This window comes from Saccostrea cucullata, unplaced genomic scaffold, assembly GCF_032062105.1.
Source record: "Saccostrea cucullata isolate Sc308-1 unplaced genomic scaffold, CSIRO_AGI_Scuc_v1 ctg160, whole genome shotgun sequence".
NCBI classification, from domain to species: Eukaryota; Metazoa; Mollusca; class Bivalvia; order Ostreida; family Ostreidae; genus Saccostrea; species Saccostrea cuccullata.
In genome coordinates this window covers 465,385-486,905 of record NW_026938254.1, presented here as the reverse complement: position 1 = coordinate 486,905, position 21,521 = coordinate 465,385, and the positions used below count along the sequence as shown (strand labels likewise).

The following is a 21,521-nucleotide window of genomic DNA, read 5'->3' as shown; positions in this document are numbered from 1 at the left end:
TTTAAAAATCCTTTTTGTAATCAAACGTTCAAGACGTTTCTTCTGCTTGATTGTGACTTTATATTAATAAACTGGTCTATAATTAGGGATACCAAACGAGAAATTACAATATCAATCGAAGCAATGTGTATTACGCAGGTAGGGCTTCACTACTTTCACTTTTGCTTTCGTACAGAATATTTGCAAGACATAATAAAACACACTTACCTTTAACTGGTGGGCATTACCGTTAACAATTCCTCTCTAACGGTTTTAACTTTTAGACATATAACTTTCACATCTTTAAGTTATTTTTCTGCTGATTTATCAAGTATTTGTTTAAATCTTGTAGGTGTTTTCTTTTCAGCCAATCAAAAACTTTACCAGAATTTCGGTAAGCCTCGTTTTGGCGTTACAAACGATATCACGTAGACTGGTACCCTGACATTGGTTCACGGGCGCAAGCGCCCTAAAAAACCAACGACAGGTAACCACTGCCATTTTATCGCGTCACAGGAAATGGCACTGATGATAAAATCTATATTTAGACTAGCGTAAATCCAGAAGTGCTGAAGTAAATAAACCCTTCTCTCTGCACTCTACACAGCTACACTGCTGTTAACAAAGAAAGTAGACGGATTTTAAAGCATCTATAAAACCATAAAGGAGTGCTGCCTCAAAAACCATTAAATGTAAAGCGATATCACAGGTCCCATATGCATATCCTAGCTACCAAATCAAGATCTATTGCATGATTAATTTTCCTACATATTTGCCACAGATATGATAATTAAATCATCGATTAAGTTACAACACTTGTTCTTTAACATTTATTATGTTCTAAAGTTTACCGGGAATGCTATAACTCGTCTCTCTAACTCCATGTGTTATAGTACATGCACCAGGAATAGGAGCATAACACTACGGAACATTTGAAAGTTCATTGTGACATTATATTGTAAGTTAATGATATACTCAGTTAATAAAGTCATTACTATGTTGTTTGAATAATTTTGCCGTATTCAATTGCTCTATTAATCAAGAAAGATATGCTACGTTTTGTTTTCTCTGTTATTTAAATCGCTGGATCCACCTAACATTCTTCTCAGCAAGCATTGATGCTATTTATTTTTGGAATGCGCAGTACTATGCGCGAAGAAAGCAGTGAGTTTTTCCACTGTCATGGCGGCGGAGGTTACCTGTCCTTGTAATTCCTAGCGGCAGCGACTGGAATCAAGGGCAGAGAACCAGTGCTACGATATCACGTATCTTTACCAGACCCTCTGGGTGGTCGGAGATTTACGAAGACAGCCGAGGGTCTGGTTGAACGAGACTATTCGCGACTTGGTAGTTGGTAATATATCACTATAAACCCTTTTTTTTTTATTGATCAAATCTTTGGGACTTTTTGAACAAATTATTGGGTTCAGTGAATGGGTCAGTTTCGTTAGGGCTTATCATCATGACTGATCACCCTTTATGTTATGCATAAACAAAGAAGGGGGATCTGAATAATAGCAATTTTTAATCCCTTGTATTAGTACTCTACGATTTTGACAAGATTTGATAATTGTCCACTTTGACTATTTTTTGTAGAATCCATGGGTGGCAGTCAGACAGGTTCAATCAATGCTCACCAATTTATTTCAATGTACACTACTCAGCTACTACTAGTATTTACTTCGCATTATTCAAGTTTTATACCATAACTCCCTATGGCCATGTCCGTCCTTCTTAAAGTGCCCCTCCCCCTTTTCAACCCCCTCCCCCTAGATTGTGAAGATTAATTGTTATCCAGTCTATTTCAATGTGTTAATATTTCATTAATTAAGTTGGTATAACTTAAAACAAAGGGAAAAAAATAACCAAAAGGTCTAGAATGGCTCAAATTAAATTTGGAATTACCAACTTTAAAGTTGGAAAAGCCAAGATTAAAGTTTGAATTTCCAACTTATAAAAAATATTATGTGACACTAATATGTTTCCATAATTTATTGTTTCATAGCAAAGTCATTTTAGGAGATGAATAGACCAGAACTTAGACAGCGACGTCCAATTTTAAAAGATGACCGATATGGGGGAACAGAAAAAAAGTCAAGAGCTCATTCCTCAGACAAGTTTGTTTTTTGAAGTTCACTGTTCATTATGGTTCCTACCTATAAATTTTATTCTACCAGTATGAAACAGTGTTTATTACATGTATAATTAGCTTTAAAAAGGTTCTGAATCTGCTTTTTATCCATCTTCATTTGTGTAACATTATTTCTAGTAATGTGTCAATAAGTCTCCTTTTTATATCTTTACAGTATGATGATCATGTCAATCATATTCACTGTATTGATAATGAAAATTATTTTGATTTTTGTTCAAGTTATTTCTTATATATTGAACAGATGGAAGACTGCTGCCTGTGTTGCATTACTCCTGGCTTTTGTTCTGACCCCTGTTGTCATTATTTTGACGCCTTCACCAATTAACCCAGTCTACTTTACGTAAGTATGCTACTTGTTACGTAAGACCTCTGTTTCCTTTTTACCACCTGAGCTAAAGGCTAGTGAGCTTTTCTGATCAAAATTTGTCCGTTGTCTTGTTTTTCACATTTTCGAGAACTTCTTTTGCCACAAAGCATTCTTGGGTAAAGGGGATTCAGTTTTTTTCACCTCTTTTCCAAGTTTCCATTTTTAAAACATCTTCTTCTCAAGAACCACTGGGCCAGGAAAGATAAAACTCATGTGGAATCATCCTCGGGTAGTGTAGATTCAAGTTTCTTCAAATCATGTATGTCCGGATTTTACATAGGTAGATATAGGAAAAATCTTTAAAAATCTTCTTTGTGTTTGAAACTCATGTAAAATTATCCTCAGGTAGTGTAGATTCAAATTTGTTCAAATCATGACCCCCGGGGCTAGGGTGGGGCCAAAATGGCCGATCAAAGTTTTACATAGGAAGATATAGTAAAAATCTTTAAAAATCGTCTTCTCAAGAACCACTGGGCCAGAAAAAATGAAACTCATGTAAAATTATCCTCAGGTAGTGTAGATTCAAGTTTGTTCAAATCATGACCCCCGGGGCTAGGGTGGGACCAAAATGGCTGACCCAAGTTTTACATAGGAAGATATAGGAAAAATCTTTAAAAATCTTCTTCTTAAGAACCACTGGGCCAGGAAAGATGAAACTCGTGGAATCATCCTCAGGTAGTGTAGATTCAAGTTTGTTCAAATCATGAACCCCTGGGGGGTTAAAATTCAGGCCCCCCCTACCTCAGTAAACTTTCAATTCTGATCTGATATGTGCTTTTAATCCTAGCCCATGTGCTCAGGTGAGCACTGTGGCCCCTGGGCCTCTTGTTATAAGTATTTCATAACTGATAGACCCTGTTTACTTTAGCTTCTAATATGAATAATGTACCATGTGTACTACATGTATGTCAGGATTGACACTTTGTGTTTTATCCTTTGATTGTATCTCTTACTTTAAGTGCCTATACTTTCTCCACCTCTGATACAAGTATCCAAGTCAAAATCATCACCAATAGATATGTCTACTCTAAGTATTGCTATATATCATATTATATTATGTTTATTACATGGTTACATGTACATATTTATGAAACCAATATGGCTCATAGAATATCATTTTTACATCCATAGTTGTGCTTTTGGTTTTTGTGTTAATTTGACCAAGTCAAATATTGTGGTTAAAACATAAATAAAACATTAAAAAGCGCTGGTAAAATTTGATAAAAAGAATCCCCTTTGGGTTGGGTGCTATGATTTTGTATCTAAATTGTTTGCTTTAATTCCCTTGCCAAGCCTGTCCTTCATGAAATAATAAGATACACTGGATGGTATATAAATTAGATTGCCAGAGCCACCAGCTTTTGAAGGAGCGATAGAACCCAACAACTTACTGCACAAGTCAGAGAGACTGTTTGAGAACGAGTTATTAGGACCAGAGTCAATTGTGGCAGATGGAGGTAGGAAACAAAAGAATACTTAGAGCTCAATGGAAGTAAGCTTAGAAAATCCATTTGAAGTTTTGATAAATGTTGAATTACATCTGTGTGCTAGGAATGTTAAGGTTATGAGCATTATATATTTACTACTGTATGCTATAGTTTTACTGTTGTTGTAGATCATCTTTACACAGGAACTGCTGATGGGAAAATCTTACATATCTACAGAGGAGAAATCAGTGTACTGGCTAAGCTAGGGAAGGAGCCCTGTGGTAACTTTAGTGTTTTTATTGTAATTCAGTGCATCTATTTTTCCACTATCAAGTTTGGTTCCTTTTCAAAATTATCATACCCCCCGCAAACGGGGGTATATAGGAATCACCATGTCTGTCTGTCCGTCCGTTCGTCTGTCCGTCTGTCTGTGCAATCGTGTCCGGTCCATATCTTTCTTATGGAGGGACATTAGAATCTACTACTCCACACAAAGATTGCCCATGACCCAAGGGTGTTTCATGACCTTGACCAAAGGTCATTTGGGGAACTTCAAGGTCACTGGAAGAAAAAATTCATAATTCGTGTCCGGTCAATAACTTTCTTATGAATAAACTTGGTAGGTTCTCATTTCACACAAAGATTGCCCATGACCCAATTATGTCATGACCTTGACCCAAGGTCATTTGGAGAATTTTAAGGTCACTGGTAGAACAATTTTATAATTCGTGTCCGGTCCATATCTTTTGTAGGTTCTCATTTCACACATTGCCCATGATTTGTTGACCTTGACCCAAGGTCATTTGGGGAACTTCAAGGTCACTGGAAGAAAAATTTCATTATACTCTTGTTTCCTTCCCCTTCAAAAAAATTATTTAAAAAACTCAATGAATTTTACAGAGCAAGTTATTTATAAAGTAAAGATATCCTGTACACTTGTGATGTATTAGTTCTGTAAATATTGTTGGTCGACTTTAGTATTTTAGAAAAAAAGTTACCCAAAAAATGAAAATGTAATAAAAACTTTTAGGGTCGGAGGGTAAAATTTATTTTTTATTTTGGCCTAATTTTTTCATTTCACACAAAAATTGCCCATGACCCAAGGGTGTGTCATGACCTTGACCTAAGGTCATTTGGGGAACTTTAAGGTCACTGGAAGAAAAATTTCATAATCCATGTTTGATACGTATCTTTCTTATGGAAAGATTTACTTCTGAAAAACCCAGCGGGGGGTATTTTGTCCCGTTTGGACAGTTCTAGTTTAAAGTTCATTTTTGTGTAGCTTGCATTCATTGACTTTTGCTTGAATTTTTTCTATTTTACAATTGTAGCTGGACTAAAAGTTAAAATGAAAGGCTTACTTTTGGTCTTATTATCCCCTCTACCAAAAGTAAATCTTTAATTTGAAACTTATTATTTTTGTTTAAGGAGGGTTTGATAATGAACCAACATGTGGTAGACCGCTAGGTATGCGATTAAACAAGGATGGATATCTTATAGTTATTGATACGTACCTGGGACTCTACAAAGTCAATGTGGCTACAGGTATTAAACAGTTGTCTGGGTGCAAATGCAAAAATTTGAATGTCTTTTGTTCTTTACCATAGTCACCCTGTTTAAAAAATATTTTGTTGTCACTTGGATTTGGATTTTTCAAATTTCATTATGAATTATGAATAATACAGCCATAGATTTTTTTTGTTGACATAGATTAAATAAATCTTCCACAGGAGACCATTTCCAGCTGTACTCCTCTGAAATACCAGTAAATGGCAAGAAGCCAAGGTTTCTGAATGATTTGACGATTGCTGAAGACGGAACAATTTACATGACAGACTCCTCAGTGAAGTGGGATCGTCGACACAATAGACATCAAATCATGGAAGGGGAGGTAACCGGAAGGTAAGCCTGAAGATCTTCGCTACAGGTGCTCTAGAGCACATACTGTGTAATGTAGACAAGAGATGCATAAGAACATTTAATCTACAATCTCTTACTGTTCAAACTTTACAAGAGATGCATTAGAAAGTTTACTGTCCAATTTTTTTCTGTAATGATATCAAATCTTCTATATAATAGAGTCCTTGTGTATGATCCTAAAACCCAGGAGGTTGCCGAACTAATTAACAGCATGTCCTTTGCCAATGGGATACAATTAACCAGGGATGAAGAGGCACTTTTAATTTGTGAAACTTCTCGAGCCAGACTTCTTAAGTAAGTGTCACAAAGTCAGTCTATTTGGATTTATATTGTTGTTTTATGTAAAATGTTGGCATGCATTATATAAACATTTTGCATTTAAGGTCAAGATCTAGTAAATAACGTGAGACTAATTTTTTGTGCTAGATCCATTATGACGTCATAATCATTTTCATCTTTCTTTTTCCCGTACTTTACGGCTTTGGCAGAATTATGTAGAAAATATGGTATTTTCACGACATTCAATTTGAAATCATATGAAAAGTAAACCGGATACCTATATCAAATTTGATATTGATTTAATGAAGAGGCCATGAACATACTAATTGCCGTTTTCTGAGAGACTGTAGGCAATCTGGATACATTTCCTTTGCCGAATACGCAAAAAACTCCCATATTCATGACTGGTTTTCTTAATTTTTCATTGAAAATGACAGTTTAAAATACAGTTTTTCATCTTGTTTACCTATAAATTATGCCCCGAAACACCTTATTTGTCCAAGCTAAAGTTGTAAAGCATAAATAAAGGAATTTATTTCTCAAGTTTGATAAATCTGTAGGCACCTTTCATTTACTAGATCTTGACCTTAAAATTATTTACTTTATAATTCTGCACTAAAAATTCTTATATTGCCAATGTTCATACATTGAGAAATTAGATCATGTACTGTATTGATATATGATCTCCTGGTATATTTAGGTTTGATACCCAGGATTTAATCTTTTTTAGATATCATTTAAAAGGACCAAAAAAAGATTCCTTAGAAGTGATAAACAACAACCTTCCCGGGATTCCGGATAATATCCGTCGCAGTAGTACAGGCGGATACTGGATAGGAATGGCGATGATCCGCAAGAAGAACAAATTCAGCTTTATAGATTACTGTGCTGACAAGCCCTGGTTAAGGAGCTTAATCATGAAGGTTAAGTTATAAACCATAGTAATATAAAATTAAATGTTATTTAATTCATTGGGTGTGAATATTTATTATTCGATAATTGTCTAATTTGAATTTATTGGTATACATGTAAATCTTCCAAAATGAATTCTTAATCACCTAAAATGCATAATGTTACAGGTAATTTCCTTGGATATGGTTTTACAATATTTACCAAAGTATGGCCTTGTGGTGGAAGTGGATGAGGAAGGGAGGGTGATCCAGAGTTTACACGACCCCACTGGTGAGGTCATCCCAGGGGTCAGTGAGGTCGAGGACAAAGATGGCGTGCTGTATTTTGGATCTTATAATCTCCCGTTCATGGGAAGACTCTATCTCCAACGATACAAAAAACAGAAATCATCATAGAGCTTATGCAGGTGAACTCAAGAAATGAATAGGAATTAAGTGTTGAAGTTTTCATGCAGGATATGATTTTCCTGGTCCTTCTCAATCTGAGAAATTAAAGACGGGAGAGTTAATTTGTCACTAAGCCTGATCTCAATGAAAGTTTGTGATAAAAGATACACCAGGTGTATTTTGATACTAGTTTTGCATTTATGTATACATAAATATAGTGGGAAATTTTACTATGAAATAATGATATTATGATAATGCTATATTTATATATGTGGAAAATAACTCACCACATTCACACAATGCTAAATTGCAAGAAACTGTTGTTATGGGTCAGAATTACCCGAAATGCCAGCAAAGATCAATAACACAATTTAAACTTAACAATAATTTATTTACAGTAATATATAATAAATATATCAAACATAAAGTACAAACTTAACAAAAATACATACATCAGAGTGTCCGTTGCTGCACACAATGTCCCAGTGAAAATATATCCCATTTATATCTCAATAGTGCTTATACGACAAAGTATTTCATGCATCAATGGACAGGGTATTTATACAGTAATATAACTAGAAATTGTTAAAACATGATATTACTGGAACAATCTGGACATACACAAAATTTAAGAATGTTCTAGATAAAATGACAAAACATGTTGACCACTCTGGAATGTTCAAGAAACTTAATGTTACTAATTATATACATAATGAAACAATACACATCTCACAACACTGTTAATATTCATATCTTTACAACAAATATACATGTTAACACTGCCAAGTTCTCAAGCTTTCTTGTTTCAGAGAATCTTTATTATCACCTTAAACTTTGTTTCCTTGAACAACCATGAGTTTTGAATGTATATATTTAAATTTTTATATTTCCTTTCCTTTACTATTTCGCTGTAAAGATTATTACTCTGTAAATTAAGAAATATTAATTTTAAATACGGATATATATATGCTAAAAACTACATTCTACAACATGAACTTGAGATTTAAAAGTGAACATGTATTTTATTAATTTAGGTATACTAGATGTAGTACCTGTAGATATGAGATATGAATGTATTATTTTTTTGTCTGTATAAGGATGACATAACTGACGATATGAGAAGAATCTTCCTTAAGAAAGTGTGCTGCTATGTGCAAAACAGCAAGCTGCCAGTGCCATGTCAGCTATACTTCATAATTACCCAAAAATTAATGCACATATTTATAACTAATCCAAAGAAAGTTGTAACCATTATTTATATATGTGCCATACCATATCTGTTATCATAATATAATCCTGTACTGTCAAGATATAAAAAGTAGTAAAGGAAGAAAATAAGACATGGTATCTTCTTGTTATATCTTCTCATCTAGACAAATTTCGTATTATATTTGTATTATACTCTCATGTTTTAGACTATGTCATGTAATGTAATATCTGGAAAACTTGATCCTCAATTTACATTCCTTTGAAGTACTGATTATGAGAATGATTTTATGATGTATTTTTAGTACATGTATCGGTAAATACTGGCATTTACATATTCCCACATTATCCTGTGTTCACATATAAAACTAGTCATTATCTTCCCCATATGTAGAATAGAAGCATATTGTTTTTACTGTGTTTCTAATCATTGCCTCTCTTCCTTCCTTTCTTTTCTGGTTCTTTTTTATCCACATTTTCTAAAAAATATGAAGTCTCTAACTTTCATGGTTCAAAAGTTATGGCGAAGGTTAAAGTTTGCAGACAAACAGACAAAGAGATAAACAGACAAACAGACAGACAGAACAAAAACAATATATGCCTCGGATCTATCGATCAGGGCGCATAAAAATACACCAATTCAGATGAAACCTTCATTTAAGGGATGAACAAGCAAGCTGTAAAGATGTATGATCTGGCCTGGGGGCCATAAAACTTAGACGAGCTCACTTTTGATCTCAGCCCCACTTTTCCACTATTTATTCCTTTGGAAAAAGTGAGACTGAGATCAAAAGTGAGCTCATCTAAGTTTTATGCCCCCCCCCAGGCTTGGGCTTGATTGCAACTTGCATGTAGATCGGTGCATGTGGACTAATTGAGATGAGAATTTAAAAAATTGCTATTTATATTTACCGGTATATGAATGTGACCTTCTTTGCCCTTATTGAATTGATACGAGATTTTTAATATATGCCTACATTTATATGGAATATTCTGTATGGTTTGAAATCAAGCCAGTGCTTGCTTTCTATGATAACAAGATCCATTGAAAGCATTATCATTTGTTGGTACATTTACTATGTATAAGTAGTTTGGGGAATATCTGCAATTGTCATTCATATACATATAACAACAGCTTCTGTTGATTGTTTTCTTATTATAGTTACCTTTTTTCAATAAACATAAAAACAGATTTTTTGTTATTCTTACTGCCTATTCTTCATAGACAATAGATCAGGGATTTCATATTATGTCTATGCTATAGGCTTTAACAACTCTTTATATTATCTGAGTAATTCTGGTGATCTATTGCTATCTGTTTGTTGTTTGTCAGTTATTAACTTTTAAACATTTTTTAGTACTGAAGCAATTCTAATAATTTTGCATATACATGTAGCATCCATGACGGGAGGAGAATAAAGATTGCAAATTACGTATGTTCCTTCCTCCCATGGGCCTTGATTAAAACATCTTTAATACTCTTCTTTTCTTCTTGACATCAATTAGTCAAACTGTTGGCCTGATTGTAATACAGTAAGCATTGAGCTTTCATCCAGAATTGTAAAATATGTGGTTCTTGGGGTCAAGGATTCTGGATTATATGGTGAAATGCAAAATTCTTTGAAAATCAATCTTCTTCTCTTCTCCTGAGTATTTAGCATATAAACAAAGTGAATTGTTATCATAAACGAGGGTGATTCTTCAAAATTGTGAAATTTATGGCCCTGGGGTTTGGGTGTTGGCAGGGACTCCACTGATGATTATATACACATGTATGGTGAAAATTTATAAATCCTTTGAAATCTTTTTTGATCCCGAGATTAAGCAGATAAATTAAGTGAATGATTATGATAACCAAGAGTGCCTCTTACAAAGTAGTGACTTTCATGGACTTTTGGTAAAGGGTTCTAGTTATAGTCTGCATGGTTTTGTTAATTGTAATACATATGTATTCATAACCCTGGTCAGGGGGTTTGGTGTTAATTAAGGCAGGACTGAGTTGAAGCCATCATTAAAATGCATTTTAACATTTCTTTGAAAACTTTCGAGATCTCTGGATGCTGGGTATTTATCAAACATACTAAAATTTTGTCAGTATATTAGGATGTCAAGATGAATGCTACAGCAAGCGCTATATTCCTCATGAATGTTTTTGTATAAATTCTGCTTCATAGGAATATGAAAAAGGTCAGCCCCCTTCCTCTGTCTTTGCTTTATACCCCTGGGTACTAAAAATGAATGTACTAGTTTACAACCAACACGTCATCGAAACATATGACGATCAAATAAAGACCAACGGGTGGTTTTCAAGAAGCATCACCATTGCAATAGTTTGTTCAAAAAGTACTCTTCACTTTGAAAATAAAGGCTAATAATTTATCACAATTGTAACATATGCTACATACATAATGAATTAAGAGGCCACAATTCTCTGTCCAATTCCCCTGCGATGTAGATAAAACCTGCTTGATCAGAGAATATTCGAATGGAAATGATTGACTGTCTTCTTACTCCAAACTCACCAAGGAACCTTATCAAAATGCCCATTGCATTTCCCATGCTACTTCCATGGGAATTTCAATTTAAAATACAATTTCTCTTGTTCTTGTTTTAATCAAAAGAGGTATTATATCTGCAGATACTGATATATTATATATAACATACTAGATATATACACTGTACAGTATTTTACAAGAAAATATCTATTCTTGATGTAACATTTTTTTTCAAATATGGTTACTGCAAAACCTTTACATTAGTAGAGATTGCCTCCATGCAATGCTTTCTATATAAGAAATGACTCTAAAGTCACAGTCACCTTAATGTAAGATGAGACACACCTTCAACCTAAAATGAATAAGTTTGGTGATCTATTTCATTTGATTTTCCAGTTATGAGCCAGCTAGGATTTTGTGATATTTGTAACATTATCATCTAACAGATGAAAAGGGCAAACAGACATAAATGCAACAGGTCCCATCTTAATATAAACAAAAGAAAAAAAAATCAGCAATTTATCACCTTTTTAATTGATTACATTTTGTTGACACCATTATGCAAGAATTCAAAATTGTTTTAATTTGGCACTCAAAATAAAGAATCAAAGCTGCAAATACTGTCTAGAATGCTGCAAAAATACACACACAATATTCGTACCTAGACGTCAAAATATTCATAATTTGTTCCTCTAAATATTATTTATATAATTCATGAGAAAAATGAACCCCTTGCATGTGAGGCGGTGCTGTTTCAGATCAAAATGCAATAAAAATGTGGAATTTCAAAAAGGTTGTACATGTATCACAAATATTCACTACAGTGTTACATATTTGCATGAAGATTTATGTGTAATAAATTTAATATATAATATATACCTGCAATAAAAAAAAAAATACAGGGCCAAGCTTAAAAAATTCCTTGTTTGCAGTTGCCGACCTATAATTTTTAGACTGGGTAGGTAGGAAGGCATTCTTTTTTTTACGGTAAATAAAATTGTTTCCAATTTTTTCTTACTAGATAACAAATAATAGAGCTTTTCATAAGCCTACTAAACATGAATAAGTTCCATTCTTGTTATAAACCACTCATTAATAAAAACTTAATTAAAAATTGAAATCAAAACAGTTTCAATATTCTGAAAATGAGAGAAAAAAGATATTACAAAATGGCTAAAAAAAAAGTTTGGGTCGGGTGCATTTTCGTGGATCGGTAAGCAACTGCAAACAAACAAATTTTTATTTTAGGCCCAGTGTACTGCAAAGCAGTCATTTAAATTCAATCATAAACAGGCAAAGATCAGCATTCTAAAACATGATTATAGAAGTTGCTATGCTCCTGAGACTACTCTCTGTTCAATAGGTCTTTTTACCGTCACAGAAGTTTTATACTACAGCACAACCATGATTATGTAGCATGACTGTATTGTAATTAGCTGAGGTAGATACATGCTACAGTCTTTGTGCACTATTCTAAATTCTGTTTATTGTATAAAACCTAGGAAAAACCTTCCTTTACATGTAATAATTAAGACACTATTATGCACACCGCAAAATTGAACCTCTGCATTGCATATATCTATGGCCTCTAAGTAAGTAAGTAAGAAATGCATGTATCTAAACTGGTATATTTTTTTCAAAAAAGAAATTTCTTTTCATTAAACGTTCATGTTTTGTTTGTTCTGAGCCAAGATGGTAATATTTCATAAAAACCAATTGATATGATATACAATTTGATTTTCTACATGCAAAACATTAAACAATGACTTATTTTTCAAAAAAAAAAAATTCTTCATAAAATTTGGGAATATCAGAGTTAAAACAGTTTAACTGCTTATTTTTTTTAAAGGATATCAACCTGCAGATTCCAGCATCTGTCCTCTGTAAAACAGACATGTATATGATATGTCTTAAATAATTGCAGTCTTTTCTTTCTTGCTCCACTCTACATGTACCCCGTATGGTTTTCTCTTTGTTTTACAAGCTTTCAAGATCAATACATGATGATAATACACATGTAGTAGGAAAATTTGATGAGATTCCTGATGAAAAGACAACCCTAATTAATTCCCCGTCCCTCAGGACCAGGCATCATGGGACTGGACTGGATATTTGTCCTCGTATTTGGACACATGTTCTTTCAGGGAGTCCATTTGTTTTTGTATATGTGGTGGAATTTCATCATAAACATCATGAAATATTTCTTTTGGACTTGGTTTCTTTTTCTTCTCTGCTTTTGCAAAAGCTTCCATCACCTTTGTGCATGAAAAAGGAGTAGAAAAAAAATCTCCAGAATAAGAAAATACACAAAATGCAAAACAAGAGACCCATGGGTCATGTTGCTCACTTGAGCACATCATCTAGGAAAAAGCACAAATCATTATACTATTCAAGGTGTGTGCCTTCATATCAATTTAGAATATATCTTTGCTGTTCTTGAGACGAAGATTTTTACAGATTTTTCCTATATACAATGTATTACTTTGTAAAAATTTAACCCCCCATTTTGACCCCTCCCTACACCCAGGGGTCATGGGTTGAACAAATTTGAATCTTCAAATGAGGATGCCTACATGTCAACATGACTAAACATAATTTTTCTTGATACTGAAAAGAAGATTCTTTCCTCTTCATGTAAAACTGTGGCCCCTCCCTACCTCATCTATCAGAGTAATCTGGCCACTCTTCCCCTCAAAACTACATCATTGACAATACTCACCATTTTCTTTGATTCTTCTTTCCACTGGTTTTCCTGCTCATCATCCCACCAACCCTGTTTGACCATGTAACTCCGTAATCGACCAATCGGATTATTTGTATCAAATTTGACAACCTCTCCCTTTTTGCGGTACATAGAGCTATCATCAGAGGTGGAATGATGTCCTATCCTACAAGTAATTCAACATCTCAATGAAGGGTGACCTTCTAAAATCAATTCTGCACTTGTAATATATTTCAGTATTTCATTAGGCAAAATCAAAGATTTATCATCACATTATTGTTCATGATGTTATGAGTTCTATTGTCCAGTATTACCGGTATGCTGATAAGCCTTCCCAAAATGTATGAATTTCACAATGAAATTTTTATACATGTATGTAAAGTTTTAAATCCAGTCAAACCTTGTAATCTCAAACTCATTTTTAAACAAGTTTAGAAGGATAAGAAATTACCTGTATGTCATGGCCTCTATCAGGACAGGTCTGTTTTGTGTGACACATATTTCTCTGGCTTCCTTAGTGACGTTGTGTACAGCAAACACATCATTACCATCTACACGTATCGTCATCATCCCATAACCACTGCCCCTAGATGCTACCAAATTAAAAAAAATAATTTAAAATTGATTAACAAGAGACCAAATTCTGACAAATTGTACAACCCTATCACTTTAATTTTAAGACATGTAATATCCTAAATATTTAGATAAAATCTTAAATCCAAAAGTAGGTCACAGTAGCCTATTTTTGATTAAAATACTCAAAAGGTACACCAACAGACAAAATTTGATAATTCTGAGCCTCTTATCTGAAATATTCAAACCACAAATTCTAAAAGGAGATCAATGTGGCTTACTTTTTGTTGACCTAATTAAGATGCATCAACTGAATGAACTCAGAAAATTTGAGGGCATAGCAAAGCATAGAAAAATAATACAGAAAAATATCTACTACTTTTAGACCAGGATCTTAAACACAAGCCCAAGTTGCCTTACTAAGTTTTAAGTATCAAAGTCAAAATGATGCCCAACACTTGGAGAGATAATAGAGTACCTACCTATACCATCCCCCCTGTACTGGTCTGAGGTAGGGGTTGATATAGCATATCCATTGTTTCTGCTGAAATCACACAGAAACAATGAAAGTTTTTTCTGGTTTTATTTCTTCTTTTAAAATTATTTTAAAATGTTATTTCAAAACATTTATAATTCTGAGAAAAAATGTCATCAAAGTTTTCAAAAGAATGGACTAGGAGCATATACAGTTACATGTTTTACAAAAGAATAAAAATTTATAACAGTACATACCAGAAGAATATGACTGGACAGTTTAGAGTGGCGGCAAAGTTAAAGGCAGCATGGGCATCTCCCTCTGAGGCAGCTCCCTCCCCAAAATAACAGATGACACACTTACCATTCTGAGCTCGCTTGTAGGCATAGGCTGCACCAGATGCTGTGTTATAGTACACAACATTTAGAATTTATTTCTAGCAAGTATCAAAAATCTTAAACAAATCTAATTAATTCATATGTAAAAATCACATAAAAACATAAATTATACATTTTAAACAATGAACATTGTAAATTAATTTGTTTACTGTATTGAGAATGAGTAGTTACTTTAAATGAGACTTTGTGTGTATTAAATATTCCAGCTACATTTTGTACCTTGAGGCATCTGTGTGGCAAGGGTAGAAGAGATGGTGACAAAATGGAGATCTTTGGATCCGTAGTGGACAGGCATCTGTCGTCCCTTACCCTTATCATCCATGTTACCATAGCACTGATTGATAAACTGGTCTAATGTAAATCCCCTCCACATCAGCACCCCTACAAGTAAACAGATAGTATAATTCAGGACCCCTACAACTCAAGTAAACTAATAGTTACAGTCTAGCTGTAAACACAAGTAAACTAATAGTTATAGTATACACTTATTTAATGACTACGAGGTAAACAGTCAAACTATTGTCCCGAGGTAGTGGGAAAGACCTGGGAAACTGTTGCCCAAGGCCGAAGGCCAAGGGCAACAGTTTCCCAGGTCTTTCCCACTACCGAGGGACAATAGTTTGACTGTTTACCTCGTAGTCATTAAATAAGTGTTTTATTACCTAAACTATTATATTATTAACTAAATTGGAATAAAAACACACAGACAATCAATAAAGAGTTTTAACAACTGTTTATCCACATACCAGTCTATTAATTTAGCTGAACACAGAATGTACAGATTAAAATAATATTTAATAATTTTTTATTACTACTTAATAAATTGATTGTTTATGTGTTTTATTCCAATTTAGTTAATTATATAGCAGGTAAATAGTGATGTCGTGATCATCAAAATGCTTGAATATCACCATGACGCTTTAAACAGGCAAAAGTTCATTCTGTGGCCCGGTCAACAGTTCGACTGTTTCATGATCACGCAAAAACATAAAATGAATTGTGAAACAGTTCAAAATGCCTAATTACATTTTTTATAGTAGGTTAGGTAATAATCACAACTGTAAACACAAGTAAACTAATAGTTACAGTCACAGCTGTAAACACAAGTAAACTAATAGTTACAATCACAGCTGTAAACACAAGTAAACTCATAGTTACAGTCACAGCTGTAAACACAAGTAAACTAATAGTTACAATCACAGCTGTAAACACAGTTACAGTCATAGCTGTAAACACATGTTAACTAATAGCTACAGTCATAGCTGTAAACACATGTTAACTACTAGCTATAGTCATAGCTGTAATCACATGTAAACTAATAGTTACAGTCACAGCTGTAAACACAAGTAAACTAATAGTTACAATCAGGACAAGTAAACAGAGTTACAGTCATAGCAGTAAAATGCATTTAGTTTTAAAATATTAAATCAAGATATTAAATGAAAAATTGGCTTACCTGCTCTCTAGTTAATGCATTTAAACAAAAACTTTATCAACAACCACAATGTATAGCTTTAAAATTGACACATTTTACAGTTCTCCGACAATTTTACACTATCTGGTCCACTGTATAATGCATACACACATTATTGACTTGTCCCAATCCCCCTGTTTACCTGCTTCTCTGTACTGTCCAAACACCAGGTCCTCTGGATGCAGAGCTGAAGCTGAACCTATGTGAGTGGCCTCCTCCCCAAAGTTTGTCATATAAAAAGAGATCCTCCCCTGCCTCTGGGACTCATACAAGATCTTGTCCATGGAGTTTAGCAGAGTCATATCATGGTACATCTTGAGAACAGTCTTCTTATCAATCTGTCAAGATACATGTAAAAGATTCAAAGTTTAACAGACTGAGTATACAATAGAAAACACGGTCTATGAAGTTATATTTAGAGCACAATTTATGAATTTTTTATTTCATAAAATACTTAACATTTAAATTTTCTAAAATTAAGTTTTGAATATCAAATGATAAGATGTAAGTGCATAATATTTAATGCAAGTTTTACCTTTTTATCATTACTTTAAATTTTCTTTTACCTTTTCAAAATATTTATTTTTTGGGAAGGACCATATCTGCATTGAATTCCTAATGTAGATCTTCTCTAGAATCATTTCTGGCTTCCTTACCCTTAAGAATTTTAGCCTCTTGGGCGAAATCTGGTTTGATTCTCACTTTGTGCGATTACCGGATATTTATTTATAGCTCCTTACTCTTGTATCTTCACCTTGCATTATCATTATTAACAGATTCTTACCTTTGTGACCTCACCTTATGTGATCATGAAAAGCATGTTACCGTGAAATCACAAATTTTCGTGGGGGTTTAGTTTTCGTTCTTTTCAAGGTATGATGAGACCCACGAATTCAGGTCCACAACGAAATGTAAAATGTTACATGCATAAGCACTCATTAATTCTTGATCCACGAAATCAAATCCCCACGAATCAAGAAATTTTCCTCAAACCACGAAAATTTGACCCCACAAAAATATGTGATTTTACAGTACCTTTGTTCAGGGACCTATATACTAACGGGATAAGCAACTACCGCAAGTCTCGTGATATCTCGTAAGTCTCGGGATTTCGTAAGTCAACTTTAATTACTTATATCTCTAAAGCTATCGCATATTTGAGATCAAATCCTTTAATTATCTGTCAAAAAATCATTCAAGATTTGTTGTTAGCACGTTTTATACTCCTTATCTTAGTAGTAATTTTGTTTTATGCAAAATCAGCACATGCCCCGATCGGCCATATTTCCGAGAAATCGCCGATTTCGGTGTTTGTTTTCTTTATATTTAAATTCTATTATTATTATGCTTTAAAATTTATTAATAAATCAATTCTAATGCAATTGTTTTGTAAAACACTCTTTGATTGGTGAATGCACTGATGTTTGAAGCAGTAAAACGAGCAATAACGAGCTTGAAAGCCTTTTCATTGTGACGTCATAATAGAGCGGCGCAAAAATACAATGCTCCGTGACGTATTTCATGTAACAAAATTCAACAAAATAAGACGTAAACAACAAGCAAAATGCATGGATTGCATTAGAATGGGAATAACTAAACTTCTAATTTGGCATTTACGACCGTTAATGCTGATTTAACGGTAGCAAACATCCGTTTTACCGGCTCCGCTTACGCGTCGCCGGTAAAACTCAGTTTGTGACCGTTAAATCAGCATTAACGGTCGCAAATACCAAATTAGAAGATAGTTATTCCCTAATTCCAATACAGAAAAGGAATAAATGATAATAATCAGAAAACATCCTGTTTACTGGGAATAAATGTAAATTGAAAAACTTGTAGTGTCGTGCGTGATGTTTTGGGTAAATAAACATGGCGATGAAGGAGTTGCCTATCCCGTTAGTATATAGGTCCCTGCTTTGTTACAATCCTTATCTTCTATACTTATATTTACAGCTTCTTACCTTTGGATCTTCACTCTCTGGGATCATTTCTCCTTGACTGTTCATTACTCTGTATACAGGAATACCTTCCTCTTTATCCGGGTCCAGAAATGACATTTTATAAGTGAATTTTGACTTTGACCCTGGGAATTGAGGACGGTCCTCCTAAAAGAGAAAAGTACCTAGTGTCAGTATGTTTGTTTTGTTTCAGATGACTAGAGTTTTTAGCCTATTTTTAAGTAACAATTAAGTTAACCATAAGAAGCTCCTAAATAAAATTACTTAATACCTCCCCCTCCCTCCCCAACTCCACTGCAGAACTGGGGCCATTTGAATTCTTCTATATGTTGTTAGAGTACTATGGTCAATGAAAAAAATCCATATGAAAATCAAACTGGGAACCCCATACATCACTAGTAAGGAGCTCTTGGAAGTTTTGAAAACTAATTTCCATAGTCCAAATCACTACATTCCTTGCCTTTACCCTTGAAGACACAACTCAAATCTTATTGCCCCCTGGCAGGACTTTCACCCGCTGATACTAAAACAAGTCCCACGGAGAAAATAAGTCTGAAAAATACATATAATGAAGGGTTATTTTGAAAGAATATTATATTTATATGATCATATATCAAAAAAAGTTTTGATAAAATGTTTTTAGTGTGTTAAATAGACGATTGTAAATTTCAAACCACAGTCAAGAAAATGAACGATAACTCTGTTCAAATGTAAACAATGGCCAAGAACTCCATGTATATTGACATTGCAATACTTGATCGCTAATGAAAGATTACTTTAAAAAAAAGAAGAAGTTAAATTAATAATGGTGTTATTTCTGAATTTAATTTGTTCTTCTCTTTCACTTGAATTTTAAAGTTTCTTTTGAAAATATTCTTCCAACATATATTAACGTTATATATAACTAAAAGTACGTTTTATCTTATATATTTGTATATTATTACTTTGTTTCTTACAAACAAAAATAGTTTTACTGTGGTTTTATGTAATTTAACAACAATTTGGTAAGTTTTCCTGACACCCATGTTTATTGTGTATATACACAGACACCTGTAGAGATACGTCCCTGGTATACCTGTATACAACACCTTGGGGATGTTATTCACACCTTTCAATCCCCCTGTTGTTTGTATACCTATTACAATAACTTTTGAACAAGGCTGGGGCTAGGTTACACTATTTAGAATTCAAATAAAATATTTAATTAATTGTAGAATTATTGAAATTTCAGCTACTATTATGTATGACAAATAAGGTCAAGATAAAGAAATCATCAAAAAAAAAAATTTGTATTTGATTTCATAAATAAAAACATTCTTTGAAAATTAAATTAATAAAGAATTGTGATTTAAAATAGACTAAGTCAGAATAAACTGTATTGTAAATTCTTGTATTGTATGAAAAGATTCAAAATATTAGTATTAAAGGCACAACCATTGAAGTTTGTTTTTTTTATTAATTTGTAGAACAAATAACATGCAGAGAAGTAGCTGTTATCTATCCATTTTCTTGATTAAAAAATATAAATCAAAAATTTAGATTATTAAAGCCAGTGATAATCTTGGATGTGGAACTTTTCAAAAAAGAGTTGTTTTTTAATAAACTTGGAATTTTATAGTGATTCGATTTACACCATGAATTATTTGTACAAATTTGTACAAGTTTTGATATTATAAAATTGTTAGATTTATATAAAATTTGATTGAAAATGTCTGTTTTTGGTAGTAGTAGATTTTTTTTCCCAGTCGTTAGAACTGCTACAGAAGGCAGATAAATCCTGGAACATTGTGAAAATTTCATAAATCTTTAAAATTAAAATTGGGATGGCTTGTTACTTTAATACTTGAGGCAGATGTAGGAGTTATTGCTTTTTGTTTATACATGATCAATCTTTGAACTTCTTGCATTTCTAAAAATATAATTAATTTAATTATAAAATTATAATATCTATTAATATTTGTTTTCAAAAACTACTAAAATGTTATAATTATTGTTGGGATTATGAAACACAACAGAGTTATGTGAGGATATATGAGTTATCGTTCTTTTGTTTTTGTAACTAATCATTGTAACCGGCTTCTGAAAAAAAAAAATGACAAAATTTTATTCAAAATATATCTAAATGATAATAATCTATAAAGACATCATGTTAAATATTAATAAAATGTCATATTTCCTGGTGGGACTCGTTATTTTTCTGTGGGACTCATATGGGACTTATTTTCCCCGTGGGACTTGTTTTAGTATGTCCCCTTTCACCTGCAAGTCCAGCGGTGGTCAAGAGCACCAAATTATGTAAAGCAAAATAAAAAAAAACAAACAACTGGACCGGGATTTGAACCAGGGACCCCTGCATCACTAGTCAGGTGCTCTAGCTACCTACCCTAGCCAAACCACTACAGAATATTTGTGGCGCAGGGGGGGGGGGGGGTAAATCTATAGAGATAGGTCTTTTCATAATCAAAAACATCTCATATTTGACACTCAAAAACTAAATATGCACTGTCTAAATGTAAACAACTGCAATTAAGGTCCTTTAATGTTAGCATGGCCTATTTTTTTCTTGCAAGCATTGTCAGCAATTCAAAATCAATAACATTACTTTGAATTCACTTACGCATCTGAGGGATGAGCTTGTGCAAATCATGCGACATGACAAAGGTTTATTGGCAAGATACCGCAAGGACCGTAATACAATCCCGAATTTTGCTGCCATCGCGCTAGCTGACCTTGACAGCTATTGCGAAAAACGTCACAGATTTAGTGTACGACAGATTAACAACGGAAATTGTGACGTT

General features: G+C 33.4%; 2 protein-coding genes across 2 annotated transcripts; one reads left to right on the top strand and one right to left on the bottom strand.

Annotated features, from left to right (window-relative positions):
• The first annotated feature begins 1,953 nt into the window (after window positions 1-1,953).
• Window positions 1,954-7,711, top strand: LOC134249792 (adipocyte plasma membrane-associated protein-like). Its single transcript, XM_062732149.1, has 9 exons — window positions 1,954-2,096; window positions 2,373-2,471; window positions 3,840-3,955; window positions 4,114-4,206; window positions 5,354-5,470; window positions 5,656-5,827; window positions 6,005-6,139; window positions 6,855-7,047; window positions 7,204-7,711. The coding sequence occupies exons 1-9, from the start codon at window positions 2,002-2,004 to the stop codon at window positions 7,429-7,431; spliced, it is 1,248 nt and encodes a 415-aa protein (XP_062588133.1). The 5' UTR covers window positions 1,954-2,001; the 3' UTR covers window positions 7,432-7,711.
• Window positions 7,712-12,722: 5,011 nt separating this feature from the next.
• On the bottom strand, window positions 12,723-21,494 carry LOC134249788 (2-oxoisovalerate dehydrogenase subunit alpha, mitochondrial-like). The gene is made up of 9 exons (XM_062732143.1): window positions 21,341-21,494; window positions 18,727-18,870; window positions 16,908-17,103; window positions 15,511-15,672; window positions 15,151-15,295; window positions 14,901-14,962; window positions 14,297-14,438; window positions 13,843-14,011; window positions 12,723-13,378 (listed from the first exon to the last, which is right to left on the bottom strand). Exons 1-9 carry the CDS (start codon window positions 21,437-21,439, stop codon window positions 13,202-13,204), a joined length of 1,296 nt encoding a protein of 431 aa, XP_062588127.1. The 5' UTR covers window positions 21,440-21,494; the 3' UTR covers window positions 12,723-13,201.
• Window positions 21,495-21,521: the final 27 nt, after the last annotated feature.